This window comes from Triticum urartu, chromosome 7A (assembly GCF_056163025.1).
Source record: "Triticum urartu cultivar PI428250 chromosome 7A, HENAU_Tu73, whole genome shotgun sequence".
NCBI lineage: Eukaryota > Viridiplantae > Streptophyta > Magnoliopsida > Poales > Poaceae > Triticum > Triticum urartu.
In genome coordinates, this window is record NC_141879.1 from 706457245 (window position 1) to 706475064 (window position 17820).

Below are 17820 nucleotides of genomic sequence, written 5' to 3' on the forward strand. Positions count from 1 at the left end.
GATATTGCTCTTGCATCATATATCCAAACTCTTCACTGTACTTCTGATTGGTGCAGCCGAAGATGATGTCATCCACATATATTTGGCACACAAACAGTTCACCATCATATGTCTTCGTGAAAAGAGTGGGATCCAGGGAACCAGGTATGAAGCCTTTGCTCTTCAGGAAGTATTTGAGTGTGTCATACCAGGCCCTGAGAGCTTGTTTGAGGCCATACAGTGCCTTGTTGAGCTTGTATACCATGTCAGGATGTTTTGGATTTTCAAAGCCAGGCGGTTGTGCAACATACACTTCTTCTTCAATCTTGCCATTGAGAAAGGCACTTTTCACATCCATTTGATATAGAAGTATGTTATGATGATTTGCATAGGCCAGCAGTATGCGTATGGCTTCAAGCCTAGCCACAGGAGCAAATGTTTCATCAAAGTCAATGCCCTCCACTTGAGTATATCCTTGAGCAACGAGACGAGCTTTATTTCTGACAACTTGACCATGCTCATCTTGCTTGTTGCGGTATATCCATTTGGTGCCTATTATGTTGTGCTTCCGTGGATCAGGACGCTTGACCAGTTCCCATACATTATTCAGTTCAAACTGTTGAAGCTCTTCTTGCATAGCTTGAATCCATTCAGGTTCCATGAAGGCTTCTTCAACTTTCTTGGGTTCTGATATTGATACGAATGTGAAGTGCCCACAGAAATTTGCTAGCTGAGTTGCCCTTGAACGAGTGAGTGGACCAGGTGCATTGATGCTGTCAATTATTCTGTCAATCTGCACTTCATTGGCAACACAAGGATGTACAGGGCGAAGACTTTGCTCTTGCTGATCTGTGTTGTTGTTGGGAGGAATGTCTTCAGGCTGAGCAATGTCTTCATGTTGATCAGGTGCTGAGATGATAAGTTCTTCTTCAGGATGAGCTTCAGAAGGTATAATCTCTCCAGTTCCCATAAGCTTGATTGATTCATTAGCTGGAATTTCATCTAGCACATTTGGCAGTTGCTCTCTTTGTGAACCATTTGTCTCATCGAATCGCACATCCACTTTTTCAACCACTTTGTAATGAAAGAGATTGAAGACTCTGTAGGAGTGCGAATCCTTTCCATATCCAAGCATAAAGCCCTCATGTGCTTTTGGTGCAAACTTTGAGGTGTGGTGTGGGTCCTTGATCCAGCACCTTGCTCCAAATACTCTGAAGTAACTGACATTTGGCTTCTTGCCAGTTAGGAGTTCATAAGATATCTTGTTCAGAAGCTTGTGAAGATAAACATGATTGATTGTATGGCATGCAGTGTCAATGGCTTCAGTCCAGAATTTTCTTGGAGTCTTGTATTCATCTAGCATTGTTCTGGCCATCTCAATGAGTGTTCTGTTCTTGCGTTCGACGATGCCATTCTGCTGTGGCGTGTACGGAGCTGAGAATTCATGTGTGATGCCCAAGGTATCAAGATATGTATCAAGGCCAGTGTTCTTGAATTCAGTGCCATTGTCACTTCTGATGTGCTTTATCTTGGCGCCAAAATTGGTCATAGCTTGATTGGCGAAGCGTCTGAAGACATCCTGCACTTCAGTCTTGTAAAGGATTATGTGCATCCAAGTATATCTAGAGTAATCATCAACAATGACAAAGCCATAGAGGCAAGCAGAAGTAGTAAAAGTTGAGTAGTGAGTGGGACCGAAAAGATCCATGTGGAGCAGTTCGAAGGGTTGTGTAGTAGTCATGATTGTCTTCGAAGGATGTTTTGCCCTTGTCATCTTTCCTGCTTCACAGGCACCGCATAAGTGATCTTTCTTGAACTTGACGCCCTCGATGCCTATGACATGCTTCTTCTTCGCAAGGGTGTGGAGGTTCCTCATGCCAGCATGCCCAAGCCTCCGATGCCAAAGCCAGCATTCTGAAGCTTTTGCAAGAAGACATACTGCAAGTTGTGGCCCTGCTGAGAAATCTACCACGTACAAATCACCTTTCCGATACCCTTCAAACACTAGAGACTTGTCAGATTCCATTAGTACCAGGCAACGATATTTTCCAAACATTACGATCATATTCAAATCGCAAAGCATTGAGACAGACATTAAGTTGAAGCCAAGGGATTCAACAAGCATGAATTTATCCATGTGTTGATCCTTTGAGATTGCAACTCTACCTAGACCCAATACCTTACTTTTACCAGTGTCAGCAAATGTGATGTGGCTCTTGTCGGATGGACGTAAGGTTGAGTCCATAAGAAGGCTTCTTTTGCCAGTCATGTGATTTGTACACCCACTGTCAATAATCCATTCTGAAGACTTTGAAGTCGCTGGTGTCGTACCCTTGGCACCGCGTGCCATGAAGCAGTAGGTAGGAGTGGAGTCGTTCTTGTCACTTGCATTGGTGTCGGTGATGAAGTCATTGTCTTCAGTGTTGAAGATGGACTTGGCGACGTATGCTGTAGCCAGACTCGCAATGCCAGAATCAGACTCCTCCTCAGACTCCACCTCTGCCTCCTCAGAAGCGGACTCCTCCTCTGAATCCATTTCCTTGCCAACAAACGCATGTGCCTTGCCAGATGAGCTCTTCTTGTGTGATGAAGACTTTGAGGAAGACTTGGAAGAAGACTTTGAGTATTTCTTCTTCTTTTTGTCGTTAGAATCATATTCCTTGCTCTTCTTCTTCCTTCTGTTCTCATTGTCCCACTGTGGACACTCAGAGATGAAGTGTCCAGTTTTCTTGCACTTGTGACATGTTTTCTTCTTATAGTCATGAGCAGAAACTTCATCATTCCTTGAGCTTGATCGTGAAGATCTTTTGAAGCCTTTCTTCTTGGTGAATTTTTGGAACTTCTTCACTAGCATTGCAAGTTCCCTTCCAATGTCTTCAGGATCATCAAAACTGCTGTCAGATTCTTCTTCAGATGAGGAAACAGCTTTTGCCTTTAAGGCACGAGTTCGCCCATAGTTTGGACCGTAGATATCTCTTTTCTCAAAAAGCTGAAACTCATGTGTGTTGAGCCTCTCAAGTATGTCAGACGGACCGTAGATGTCTTCAAGGCACTCACACGGCCATAGTGTCCTTTTGTCAGATGACCACAGATGATATTTTTGGCAGTAGAGTCCAGTTGAGTGAACTTCTTGACATCAGCAGCAGTGACACCTTCTCCAGCCTTGGGAACGCCATTCTCGACGACATACCATAGATCGACGTCAATGGCTTCAAGATGCATGCGCATCTTATTCTTCCAGTAGGGATATTCAGTTCCATCGAAGACGGGGCACGCAGCGGAGACTTTGATTATCCCTGCAGTCAACATAGCTAAAACTCCAGGTGGTTAAACCGAATCACACAGAACAAGGGAGCACCTTGCTCTGATACCAATTGAAAGTGAGTTATATCGACTAGAGGGGGGTGAATAGGCGATTTTTATGAAATTCTTCAATACGTGGGAGTTATGAAGACAAACAGTGAAGATTATGCCTATTACTATGCAGCGGAAGTTAGATTACACTAGGCCAGCCATGGTCATGTATTCAATAGAGTGAAAGCACAATGACAAACAGCTTCAGTGTAATAAGGATCAGGTAGGAAGAAGTTATGAAGCCAAACAGATCATGCATTCACGTTGTGAAGACAAATGATAAAGCAAGCATGCAATGGCTTCACAATGAGTAACAGTAAGAAAAGGAAGTGAAGATGAAACCAGTGACTTGTTGAAGACAATGATATGTTGGACCAGTTCCAGTTGCTATGACAACTGTACGTCTGGTTGGAGCGGCTAGGTATTTAAACCTTAGGACACACAGTCCCGGACACCCAGTCCTGAACACACAGTTCAGGACACCAAGTCCTCACTGTATTCTCCTTGAGCTAAGGTCACTTAGTCCTCGCCCAATCACTCTGGTAAGTCTTCAAGGTAGACTCCCAAAACTTCACAGACTTCGTTCACTGGCAATCCACAATGTCTCTTGGATGCTCTGAACGCGACGCCTAACCGTCTGGAGGATTCACAGTCCTCAAGTGTAATAAGTCTTCAGATCACACTGACAAGAAGACTTAAGTGATGCCCAATTTACTCTGGCTCTGGGTGGTTAGGGCTTTTCTCCTCGCTAGTAATTTTCTCTCAAAGGCTTCGAGGTGGGTTGCTCTCAAACGACAAAAGCCGTGCACTGAAATCTGAGCAGCCAACTGTTTATGGTTGTAGGGGGTGGGCTATTTATAGCCACTTGGCAACCCAACCTGATTTGTCTGAAATGACCCTGGGTCACTAAGGAACTGACACGTGTCTCAACGGTCAGATTTCGAACTCTCATGGCAACTTTACTTGGGCTACAAGCAAAGCTGACTTGTCCGGCTCTGGACAAGATTCGCTCTCATTGTCTTCACTCGAAGACATAGGTTTTTGATTTAGGCATCACTTCAGTCATTCTGACTGGTTCTCATGGACCCCACTTAACAGTACGGTGGTTCCTATGACTCAACACAAAAGAAAAATAACTACGAAAGATCTAAGTCTTCGAGCTCCATAAGCTTCATAACGTGTCTTCTTTTGTCATAGTCTTCAATGTGAATATCTCCATTTACCACCTTTGTCTTCAATGTCTTCATACATTTTTAGGGGTCATCTCTGGTAGTAAAACCGAATCAATGAGGGACTTCTACCTGTGTTTTCCTGCAATTCTCACAAACACATTAGTCCCTCAACTAGGTTTGTCGTCAATACTCCAAAACCAACTAGTGGTGGCACTAGATGCACTTACAGTGCGGACCCTACGGGTTCGAGAACAATGTAGACATGACCGAGACACGTCTCCGGTCAATAACCAATAGCGGGACCTGGATGCCCATATTGGCTCCTACATATTCTACGAAGATCTTTATCGGTCAGACCGCATAACAACATACGTTGTTCCCTTTGTCATCGGTATGTTACTTGCCCGAGATTCGATCGTTGGTATCCAATACCTAGTTCAATCTCGTTACCGGCAAGTCTCTTTACTCGTTCCGTAATACATCATCTCGCAACTAACTCATTAGTTGCATTGCTTGCAAGGCTTAAGTGATGTGCATTACCGAGAGGGCCCAGAGATACCTCTCCGATGATCGGAGTGACAAATCCTAATCTCGAAATACGTCAACCCAACATGTACCTTTGGAGACACCTGTAGAGCACCTTTATAATCACCCAGTTACGTTGTGACGTTTGGTAGCACACAAAGTGTTCCTCCGGCACACGGGAGTTACATAATCTCATAGTCATAGGAACATGTATAAGTCATGAAGAAAGCAATAGCAACATACTAAACGATCGGGTGCTAAGCTAGTGGAATGGGTCATGTCAATCAGATCATTCAACTAATGATGTGATCCCGTTAATCAAATAACAACTCTTTGTCCATGGTTAGGAAACATAACCATCTTTGATTAACGAGCTAGTCTAGTAGAGGCATACTAGTGACACTCTGTTTGTCTATGTATTCACACATGTATTATGTTTCCGGTTAATACAATTCTAGCATGAATAATAAACTTTTATCATGATATAAGGACATAAATAATAACTTTATTATTGCCTCTAGGGCATATTTCCTTCAGTCTCCCAGTTGCACTAGAGTCAATAATCTAGATTACACAGTAATGATTCTAACACCCATGGAGCCTTGGTGCTGATCATGTTTTGCTCGTGGAAGAGGCTTAGTCAACGGGTCTGCAACATTCAGATCCGTATGTATCTTGCAAATCTCTATGTCTCCCACCTGGACTAGATCCCGGATGGAATTGAAGCGTCTCTTGATGTGCTTGGTTCTCTTGTGAAATCTGGATTCCTTTGCCAAGGCAATTGCACTAGTATTGTCACAAAAGATTTTCATTGGACCCGATGCACTAGGTATGACACCTAGATCGGATATGAACTCCTTCATCCAGACTCCTTCATTCGCTGCTTCCGAAGCAGCTATGTATTCCGCTTCACACGTAGATCCCGCCACGACGCTCTGTTTAGAACTACACCAACTGACAGCTCCACCGTTTAATGTAAACACGTATCCGGTTTGCGATTTAGAATCGTTCGGATCAGTGTCAAAGCTTGCATCAACGTAACCGTTTACGATGAGCTCTTTGTCACCTCCATATACGAGAAACATATCCTTAGTCCTTTTCAGGTACTTCAGGATGTTCTTGACCGCTGTCCAGTGATCCACTCCTGGATTACTTTGGTACCTCCCTGCTAGACTTATAGCAAGGCACACATCAGGTCTGGTACACAGCATTGCATACATGATAGAGCCTATGGCTGAAGCATAGGGAACATCTTTCATATTCTCTCTATCTTCTGCAGTGGTCGGGCATTGAGTCCGACTCAACTTCACACCTTGTAACATAGGCAAGAACCCTTTCTTTGTTTGATCCATTTTGAACTTCTTCAAAATCTTGTCAAGGTATGTGCTTTGTGAAAGTCCAATTAAACGTCTTGATCTATCTCTATAGATCTTTATGCCTAATATGTAAGCAGCTTCACCGAGGTCTTTCATTGAAAAACTCTTATTCAAGTATCCCTTTATGCTATCCAGAAATTCTATATCATTTCCAATCAGTAATATGTCATCCACATATAATATCAGAAATGCTACAGAGCTCCCACTCACTTTCTTGTAAATACAGGCTTCTCCAAAAGTCTGTATAAAACCAAATGCTTTGATCACACTATCAAAGCGTTTATTCCAACTCCGAGAGGCTTGCACCAGTCCATAAATGGATCGCTGGAGCTTGCACACTTTGTTAGCTCCCTTCGGATCGACAAAACCTTCCGGTTGCATCATATACAACTCTTCTTCCAGAAATCCATTCAGGAATGCAGTTTTGACATCCATCTGCCAAATTTCATAATCATAAAATGCGGCAATTGCTAACATGATTCGGACAGACTTAAGCATCGCTACGGGTGAGAAGGTCTCATCGTAGTCAATCCCTTGAACTTGCCGAAACCCTTTTGCGACAAGTCGAGCTTTGTAGACAGTAATATTACCGTCGGCGTCAGTCTTCTTCTTGAAGATCCATTTATTCTCAATTGCTTGCCGATCATTGGGCAAGTCAACCAAAGTCCATACGTTGTTCTCATACATGGATCCCATCTCAGATTTCATGGCTTCAAGCCATTTTGCGGAATCTGGGCTCACCATCGCTTCTTCATAGTTCGTAGGTTCATCATGATCTAGTAGCATGACTTCCAGAACAGGATTACCGTACCACTCTGGTGCGGATCTCACTCTGGTTGATCTACGAGGTTCAGTAGTATCTTGTTCTGAAGTTTCATGATCATTATCATTAGCTTCCTCACTAATTGGTGTAGGTGTCACAGAAACAGTTTTCTGTGATGCACTACTTTCCAATAAGGGAGCAGGTACAGTTACCTCGTCAAGTTCTACTTTCCTCCCACTCAACTCTTTCGAGAGAAACTCCTTCTCCAGAAAATTTCCGAACTTAGCAACAAAAGTCTTGCCTTCGGATCTGTGATAGAAGGTGTATCCAATAGACTCCTTTGGATATCCTATGAAGACACATTTCTCCGATTTGGGTTCGAGCTTATCAGGTTGGAGCTTTTTCACATAAGCATCGCAGCCCCAAACTTTCAGAAACGACAACTTTGGTTTCTTGCCAAACCATAGTTCATAAGGCGTCGTCTCAACGGATTTTGATGGTGCCCTATTTAACGTGAATGCGGCCGTCTCCAAAGCATAACCCCAAAACGATAGCGGTAAATCAGTAAGAGACATCATAGATCGCACCATATCTAGTAAAGTACGATTACGACGTTCGGACACACCATTACGCTGTGGTGTTCCGGGTGGCGTGAGTTGCGAAACTATTCCGCATTGTTTCAAATGTACACCAAACTCGTAACTCAAATATTCTCCTCCACGATCAGATCGTAGAAACTTTATTTTCTTGTTATGATGATTTTCAACTTCACTCTGAAATTCTTTGAACTTTTCAAATGTTTCAGACTTATGTTTCATTAAGTAGATATATCCATATCTGCTTAAATCATCTGTGGAGGTGAGAAAATAACGATATCCGCCACGAGCCTCAATATTCATCGGACCACATACATCGGTATGTACGATTTCCAACAAATCTGTTGCTCTCTCCATAGTACCGGAGAACGGTGTTTTAGTCATCCTGCCCATGAGGCATGGTTCGCAAGTACCAAGTGATTCATAATCAAGTGGTTCCAAAAGTCCATCAGTATGGAGTTTCTTCATGCGCTTTATACCGATATGACCTAAACGGCAGTGCCACAAATAAGTTGCACTTTCATTATCAACTCTGCATCTTTTGGCTTCAACATTATGAATATGTGTATTACTACTATCGAGATTCAATAAAAATAGACCACTCTTCAAGGGTGCATGACCATAAAAGATATTACTCATATAAATAGAACAACCATTATTCTCTAATTTAAATGAATAACCGTCTCGCATTAAACAAGATCCAGATATAATGTTCATGCTCAACGCTGGCACCAAATAACAATTATTTAGGTCTAATATTAATCCCGAAGGTAGATGTAGAGGTAGCGTGCCGACCGCGATCACATCGACTTTGGAACCGTTTCCCATGCGCATCGTCACCTCGTCCTTTGCCAGTGCCCGCTTATTCCGTAGTCCCTGTTTCGAGTTGCAAATATTAGCAACAGAACCAGTATCAAATACCCAGGTGCTACTGCGAGCTCTAGTAAGGTACACATCAATAACATGTATATCACATATACCTTTGTTCACCTTGCCATCCTTCTTATCCGCCAAATACTTGGGGCAGTTCCGCTTCCAGTGACCAGTCTGCTTGCAGTAGAAGCACTCAGTTTCAGGCTTAGGTCCAGACTTGGGTTTCTTCTCTTGAGCAGCAACTTGCTTGCTGTTCTTCTTGAAGTTCCCCTTCTTCTTCCCTTTGCCCTTTTTCTTGAAACTAGTGGTCTTGTTGACCATCAACACTTGATGCTCCTTTTTGATTTCTACCTCCGCAGCTTTCAGCATTGCGAAGAGCTCGGGAATAGTCTTATTCATCCCTTGCATATTATAGTTCATCACAAAGCTCTTGTAGCTTGGTGGCAGTGATTGGAGAATTCTGTCAATGACGCAATCATCTGGAAGATTAACTCCCATTTGAATCAAGTGATTATTATACCCAGACATTTTGAGTATATGCTCACTGACAGAACTGTTCTCCTCCATCTTGCAGCTATAGAACTTATTGGAGACTTCATATTTCTCAATCCAGGCATTTGCTTGAAATATTAACTTCAACTCCTGGAACATCTCATATGCTCCATGACGTTCAAAACGTCGTTGAAGTCCCGGTTCTAAGCCGTAAAGCATGGCACACTGAACTATCGAGTAGTCATCAGCTTTGCTCTGCCAGACGTTCACAACATCTGGTGTTGCTCCAGCAGCAGGCCTGGCACCCAGCGGTGCTTCCAGGACGTAATTCTTCTGTGCAGCAATGAGGATAATCCTCAAGTTACGGACCCAGTCCGTGTAATTGATACCATCATCTTTCAACTTTGCTTTCTCAAGGAACGCATTAAAATTCAATGGAACAACAACACGGGCCATTTATCTACAATCATACATAAACAAGCAAGATACTATCAGGTACTAAGATCGTGATAATTTTAAGTTCAATTAATCATATTACTTAAAGAACTCCCACTTAGATAGACATCCCTCTAATCCTCTAAGTGATTACGTGATCCAAATCAACTAAACCATGTCCGATCATCACGTGAGATGGAGTAGTTTCATTGGTGAACATCACTATGTTGATCATATCTACTATATGATTCACGCTCGACCTTTCGGTCTTCGTGTTCCGAGGCCATATCTGTATATGCTTGGCTCGTCAAGTATAACCTGAGTATTCTGCGTGTGCAACTGTTTTGTACCCGTTGTATTTGAACATAGAGCCTATCACACCCGATCATCACGTGGTTTCTCAGCACGAAGAACTTTCACAACGGTGCATACTCAGGGAGAACACTTCTTGATAATTTAGTGAGAGATCATCTTATAATTCTACCGTCAATCAAAGCAAGATAAGATGCATAAAAGATAAACATCACATGCAATCAATATAAGTGATATGATATGGCCATCATCATCTTGTGCTTGTGATCTCCATCTCCGAAGCACCGTCATGATCACCATCGTCACCGGCGCGACACCTTGATCTCCATCGTAGCATCGTTGTCGTCTCGCCAATCTTATGCTTCCACGACTATCGCTACCGCTTAGTGATAAAGTAAAGCATTACAGCGCGATTGCATTGCATACAATAAAGCGACAACCATATGGCTCCTGCCAGTTGCCGATAACTCGGTTACAAAACATGATCATCTCATACAATAAAATTTAGCATCATGTCTTGACCATATCACATCACAACATGCCCTGCAAAAACAAGTTAGACGTCCTCTACTTTGTTGTTGCATGTTTTACGTGGCTGCTACGGGCTTAAGCAAGAACCAATCTTACCTACGCATCAAAACCACAACGATAGTTTGTCAAGTTGGTGCTGTTTTAACCTTCGCAAGGACCGGGCGTAGCCACACTCGGTTCAACTAAAGTTGGAGAAACTGTCACCCGCAAGCCACCTATGTGCAAAGCATGTCGGGAGAACCGGTCTCGCGTAAGCGTACGCGTAATGTCGGTCTGGGCCGCTTCATCCAACAATACCGCCGAACCAAAGTATGACATGCTGGTAAGCAGTATGACTTATATCGCCCACAACTCACTTGTGTTCTACTCGTGCATATAACATCAACATATAAAACCTAGGCTCTGATACCACTGTTGGGTTTCGTAGTAATTTCAAAAAATTTCCTACGCACACGCAAGATCATGGTGATGCATAGCAACGAGAGGGGGAGAGTGTGATCTACGTACCCTTGTAGATCGACAACGGAAGCGTTAACTTGGTTGATGTAGTCGTACGTTTTCACGGCCCGACCGATCAAGCACCGAAACTACGGCACATCCGAGTTCTAGCACACATTCAGCTCGATGACGATCCCCGGACTCCGATCCAGCAAAGTGTCGGGGAAGAGTTCCGTCAGCACGACGGCGTGGTGACGATCTTGATGTACTACCGTCGCAGGGCTTCGCCTAAGCACCGCTACAATATTATCGAGGACTATGATGGAAGGGGGCACCGCACACGGCTAAGAATATGATCACGTGGATCAACTTGTGTGTCTCTGGGGTTCCCCTGCCTCCGTATATAAAGGATCAAGGGGGGGGGTGCGGCCGGCCTAGGAGAGGCGCGCCAGGAGGAGTCCTACTCCCTCTGGGAGTAGGATCCCCCCCCCAATCCTAGTTGGAATAGGATTCACGGAGGAGGGAAAAGAGAGGGGGGCCAGCCCCCTCTCCTTGTCCTATTCGGACCAAGGGAGGGGAGGGGCGCGCGGCCCATCTTGGGCTGCCCCTTCTCTTTTCCTCTAAGGCCCACTAAGGCCCATATAGCTCCCGGGGGGTTCCGGTAACCTCCCGGTACTTTGGTAAAATCCCGATTTTACCCGGAACACTTCCGATATCCAAACATAGGCTTCCAATATATCAATCCTTATGTCTCGACCATTTCGAGACTCCTCGTCATGTCCGTGATCACATCCGGGACTCCGAACAACCTTCGGTACATCAAAATGCATAAACTCATAATATAACTATCATCGTAACCTTAAGCGTGCGGACCCTACGGGTTCGAGAACAATGTAGACATGACCGAGACACGTCTCCGGTCAATAACCAATAGCGGGACCTGGATGCCCATATTGGCTCCTACATATTCTACGAAGATCTTTATCGGTCAGACCGCATAACAACATACGTTGTTCCCTTTGTCATCGGTATGTTACTTGCCCGAGATTCGATCGTCGGTATCCAATACCTAGTTCAATCTCGTTACTGGCAAGTATCTTTACTCATTCCGTAATACATCATCTCGCAACTAACTCATTAGTTGCATTGCTTGCAAGGCTTAAGTGATGTGTATTACCGAGAGGGCCCAGAGATACCTCTCCGACGATCGGAGTGACAAATCCTAATCTCGAAATACGTCAACCCAACATGTACCTTTGGAGACACCTGTAGAGCACCTTTATAATCACCCAGTTACGTTGTGACGTTTGGTAGCACACAAAGTGTTCCTCCGGCATACGGGAGTTACATAATCTCATAGTCATAGGAACATGTATAAGTCATGAAGAAAGCAATAGCAACATACTAAACGATCGGGTCCTAAGCTAATGGAATGGGTCATGTCAATCAGATCATTCAACTAATGATGTGATCCCATTAATCAAATAACAACTCATTGTCCATGGTTAGGAAACATAACCATCTTTGATTAACGAGCTAGTCTAGTAGAGGCATACTAGTGACACTCTGTTTGTCTATGTATTCACACATGTATTATGTTTCCGGTTAATACAATTCTAGCATGAATAATAAACTTTTATCATGATATAAGGACATAAATAATAACTTTATTATTGCCTCTAGGGCATATTTCCTTCACGCCCGGGGGCGCCGGGGCGAGTTGTTTTGGCGTGAAGCAGCCGCGGGCCCGCCGAGTCAGCTAGACGAGCGCTTCGTCGCCCTCATCACCTCGTTTTCCGCGGGAATCAATGCCAAGGCTACCGCGCTGCCGCCGTTGGTCAGCCTTGCCATTGATTCCTCACGGGCGGCGCGACGAGGTCTCCCCTCCCGCCACGCGTACACACGGGCGCGGCTATATAAGATGGCAGCCTCCCTCGCCTCTGGCCACACCAGCCCTAGCCGCCGAGCTCTCCCTCTCCCGTGCGCCGCCGCCGAGCCCTCCCTCTCCCTCCCCCGTGCGCCGCCTCCGAGCCCTCCCCCACCCGATAGCCCCGATGGCCGAACGTTTCCCCAGCGACGAGGCGGCGGCCAACGGCTTCGGCCGCTGCTCCCTCTGCGAACAGGAGTCATGGCTCCTGTTCGAGGCCAACATCCCGGCGCCGCCGGACATGCGCGCCGGGCCAGCGGGGTGGAGGCTCAGCAACGGGGGAGTGCCCATTCCCCCGTTGCCCGACGCCATGGCGCGCGCCCCCTACTTCGCCGCCGAGGTAGAGAACAGCGAGGGCCGCCACCTATGGTGGGGCGTCCCCGCCGCACGCTCGAGGGCATGCTGACACACCTTGAGGGCGGCGACAACCCGCCGCTGGCATACCCTCCCCGGCGAGGGCGGCCGCCCCGGCCCACCGCCGATGCGCCGGGCAATGGATGCCCAGGAGGTTCGGCTCCTCCTCGTCTTCCTCCTCGCACTCCTCCTCACGGTCTTCTTCCCACTCCTCCGGCTCTCCGGCGTTGCTCGGCGTCAGGGCCGGGCCCGCGGCGGAGACGCCGCTCGGCCGGCGCACTCGCAGCGCCGGCATCGTCATCAACGAGGCGGCCGGCGCGCCTCCTCGTCGGCTCCTCCGCGCTTCGTCAAGCGAAAGACGGAGTCGAGGCTCGCGCCGGTGAAAACGGAGCCGGGTCTCTCCGCCGTGAAGATGGAACACGGCGACGTGGAGCTCGACGACGACGCGGCCCTGAAATGGGCGCGCGAGGACTCCCTGAAAATGGCGAGGGAGCGCCAGTGCGCCGCCCTGCGGCGCTTCGAGCAGCGCTGCCGGGGCCGCGACGAAGGAGGAGTCGTCGTCCTCGACGACAGCGACGACGACTACGCGCCGCCGCCGCCACCAGTCCGCCATGGCGACGCCGGTCAGGGGTCCACCAGGGACGGCCGCGTCAAGGAGGAGAAGGCCGACGATGACGACGGCGACTACTCCGTGTTCAGCAAGTTCTTTTTTTAGATATATTTGCTATGTAAAAAGCCACGAACATGTCTAATATATGCCAAAATTTACCGAAATTTAGACGTGTTTTAGCCGAACGTTTTTTTTTGAAAAAATTTAAATGTCTGGGGGCGGCCTTGGGGCTGGCGGCTGGGGACCAACTCGCCCTCAGGCCGTTTTTTTTTGCGCCGGCTCACCTCCAGGCGGCGATTTTAGGCGCCCTCTGGGGGGCCAACGGCTGGAGATGCTCTTAGCCTCCTCTCTTCTTTTAAGTTAGTACTTCCCCGTGTCCATTTATTCATCCACCAAAGTTTACAGGCCTGCAAATCAAATTTGTTCACCTCAAAGAATTTTAGTTTTCCTAGATTATGAATGCAAGACGAAAGATACGGAAACCCCATCTATTTGATTATCTATAAATCAAGATTTCAGAGTGGTATTGAAAAAAGAACAGGCATCTACACGTATATGTTCCTCTTTTGCCCAACCAGCATGCTCATGGTTAGTTGCCAACCCAGCATATACATGCAATCAGTCAGGACAACCGTTGCTGGGGAGCAAGTAGCTGGAAGTGGAAGGTGGCCTTCCATAGATTTGAGAATGACCTTTTAGTTCCCAACTGCCAACATAATTTTAAGGGCGAATCTGTCTGGTGGTAACCATTCTTATGCACATCCAACCTGGATCTTCCCAGATTGCTTTCTCATTTGTTATTGCCCGTTCACCGGCCACACTTCGATATGTACCGTGTGCGGCGAGAGCGACCGGGCAACACTTTATGAGACGTCGGCTCAACGAGAGAGGACATTTGCCTCATTGGCTAACCAAGATCTGGACTTTGGTGCTAGCTAACCATGTACGTAATATGTTTTCAGCAACTAAACAAACATATTACTGCTGGCAGCACATACCGACTGGCAGATCCTTTGAAGTGGCAATGTGTAAAGAATGTGGACACTGTTTGCGACGGCTTACAATCAGGAAAACGGTATGTCGGCATTGCGTCGACGCGGCATATTGTTGCTTCAGTCTTCTTTGTCTAGCCAGCGTGCATCCTTCCTTTCACTGGTTGTGGTTGGATCTTCAGGTTTTAATTGGATCTTAGATTGGACCTCTTCCATGTGAGAGAGGGATGAGGGTGCTTTTGTACTTGTTTACAACACACAGTCGTTGGCACGTGAAGCCACGAATCTCACATCAGTTTTTTATCATCTGAATCTCAGCTTGTCTGAAAGAACACAAATCACTCTGGGAATTGGGAACAGTTTTTTTTTTTTGAGAAAATTGGGAATCTCAGTTAGTCCTTTATTTTGGATTATTTTTTTAACAAGGGGGCCTCTGTTTTTTAGGAGAAAGAAAAATCTTGGCTAATGTGGTGCACCAACTAGAAGTAGCAGCCGATGTCAAAAAAAAAAGAAAACCAGTAGCAGCCCAATTCGTCCAAGCGAAACAAACTGGGCCATCGATGCCTGTGGGCCGCGACCTTTGTTCACGGGCTTCTTGGAAGATACGAGGCGCAGAGCCGAAATTACCCCGTGCTGCCGTGCACCCTCGTATGAGCAAAGAAACGAACACAAACTAACTCGTCGTTGGTGGAATAGTCCCGTATCGCTTTTGCACTTGAGCGAAGGCGGAACGTAGTGCAATAAAAGGGGACACCCGGCCACAGTTTAAATCATATCTTTCTCGGCCTGTTGGCTAAGATCAAGTGTAGTATCTGTACTTATCAGTTTAATATCTGATAGTGAATCTTCGGATTCACATGATATTAATTTAAATTTTTTGTGGGGAAGGGCCCATCATAGTGGCTTGCTGCTAGGGCTCTCAAGCGTTGCTCGGGCTTTGCACTATAGCCCTTGGCTTACGCACCCCAACCAAAGCAAAATCAAATAAATTGTTTTCTTAACCAAACCAGAACAACCAAAACAAGATAGTAACTATATTCATGACAAGAAATATTGCAGTTGTTTGATATTTTCTACTTAGCACATATTTTGTGGGACAAAAAAGGTGCAACTGTTTGATACTCCCTTTGTCAGAGGGAGTAGTTTCTAGCATATATTTTGTAGGCCAAAACAAATGTTGATTGAAAGGAGAAAAAGCAGTGGACTGGTCTTAACTATTTGATTTTTCCTACAAAAAAAGGCATTAACTATTTGATTGAAGAATTTGATAGATGTCCACAAAGATTTTATAAATCGCGGGGGAAAAGTCTTTCATCAATCCACAAGCAATCGGATGACTTACACCGCCATCACTTTATGCACAACAGTATCTCATGGGCTGAACATGCCTGATTCACCAACAACCAGAAAATACCTAATGGTTGGCCAAAAAAAAACAGCAAATAGCTAACATCGAGCATTTGAGATCACAAAATTAAATGGCATGAACTTTACGATCATGTAATAAAAAGCAAGAGGATATATATCCGATTATGAGGTCCACACATCAACTAGAAAAAATAAAAAAGAAATGGTGCACACAACATTCAACATAGTAACAATGATAGAACATTACTAAAGTTTAACATAATTTACTCCTAGTTTTACTTTACTTTAAAATACGTCTTTCAATGTTAAGACAATAATCCAAGTGACAGCAAGTCTATGGGTACATGCGCGTAGCCTTGAAGTATCTAACTTGTGTCCTGTGTGTGCTACCGAACCGGAGGACACTTTTCATGCTCTCTGCAGATGTCCTCATGCGGTCGCCTTGTGGCAAGCTATGGCGCGACAATGGAATATTCCGGACATCTGTCGAGTCATGCACACTGGGCCAGAGTGGCTTTTTCATGTGCTCGCAGACTTGTCACCAGAGGAGCGGATGTATACGCTCATGACGATTTGGCGTTGCTGGCATGTGAGGAATGAGATCGTCCACGACAAACGACCACCGCCGGTCGAAGCCTCGACCAGATTCCTAACCAGCTATATCAACTCATTGCTAGCCATCCAGGCGTACCCTCATGGAGATCACATCAAAGGAAAAATGGTAGCTGCGCCTTTGTACAGCAGGAAATTGTTATCACATGTTGAGCGTGAGAAGCCATCATCACTTGGATGGGAGGCACCGCCGGCCGGCTGGGCTGCGCTCAACATCGACGGGTCCTTTTCTGCCAAGGACGGAACTGCAGGAGCTGGCATGGTCCTCCGGGATGAACATGGAGATATTATTTTTTCGTCTTGCCGTGAGTTAAGGCAGTGTGCATCACCACTAGAATCTGAACTTGCTGCATGTTCAGAAGGCATCTCTCTGGCTACCCAGTGGTCTGAGCTGCCTTTTGTGATTCAAACGGACTGCGCAGAAGTGGTAAAACTAATTGAAGGAGGTATTGGCGACCGATCGGAGCATATGATGTTGATCCGCGAGATTACTTCGCGTCTTCGGGAACATGGTGAATTCTTAGTTAAGCTTGTGAGGCGTGAACGAAACACTGTTAGTCATTTTTTAGCGAACTTTGGTCGAATAAAGAAGCGCACTGCGGTGTGGCTTCATTCTGGGCCGGACGAGGTTCCGGACCTATGTAATGCAGACATGGCTGCCACTTAATTAATGAATTCCCTTTTTCCCCGCAAAAAAAAAGTCTATGGGTACAACAGACTGAAAAAACAACTTTTAAGGACTTCTATGTGGTATAAAGCATAAATGTTTTTGAGGCCTTGTAAATGCAAAGCGCATAGGGGAGGTACTTAATGAAATAAACCGATGTTTCTTTAAGCATCAGTGCTTATTTATAGAGAGTAGACGCTTAATTAGGCGTCTCTCGTGTAGAAATAAGCACTGACGCTTCAAGAAATCTGGCTTATTTTTCTAAACACCTGCCTAAGCACCTAGCATTGTACAAGTCTTGAAAAGGTTAACCACTGTATGTATGTAACAATTCAGCTGTGATGAATCCAATCTTTTTGATAATTGTATGTGCTTTGCTGCACCTTTTTGCATCCAAGTGGCACTGTCACTTTTGAGTGCCAAGTCTACTCTACTTCTGCTGCT

The 17820-nt window shown here is 45.5% G+C and overlaps 1 protein-coding gene and 1 non-coding gene across 2 annotated transcripts; both read left to right on the forward strand.

The window, feature by feature from the left end:
• The first annotated feature begins 15501 nt into the window (after positions 1-15501).
• LOC125528993 (U2 spliceosomal RNA) lies at positions 15502-15698 on the forward strand. Its single transcript, XR_007292506.2, has one exon. It is a non-coding gene; the product is annotated as a U2 spliceosomal RNA (small nuclear RNA).
• Positions 15699-16662: 964 nt separating this feature from the next.
• LOC147961843 (uncharacterized) lies at positions 16663-17376 on the forward strand. The gene has a single exon (XM_087533963.1). It carries the CDS (start codon positions 16663-16665, stop codon positions 17374-17376), a length of 714 nt encoding a protein of 237 aa, XP_087390089.1.
• Positions 17377-17820: the final 444 nt, after the last annotated feature.

Bases quoted from the DNA above. Each gene is read 5' to 3' on its own strand.
- LOC147961843 (XM_087533963.1), top strand. From the start codon at position 16,663: ATGACGATTTGGCGTTGCTGGCATGTGAGGAATGAGATCGTCCACGAC.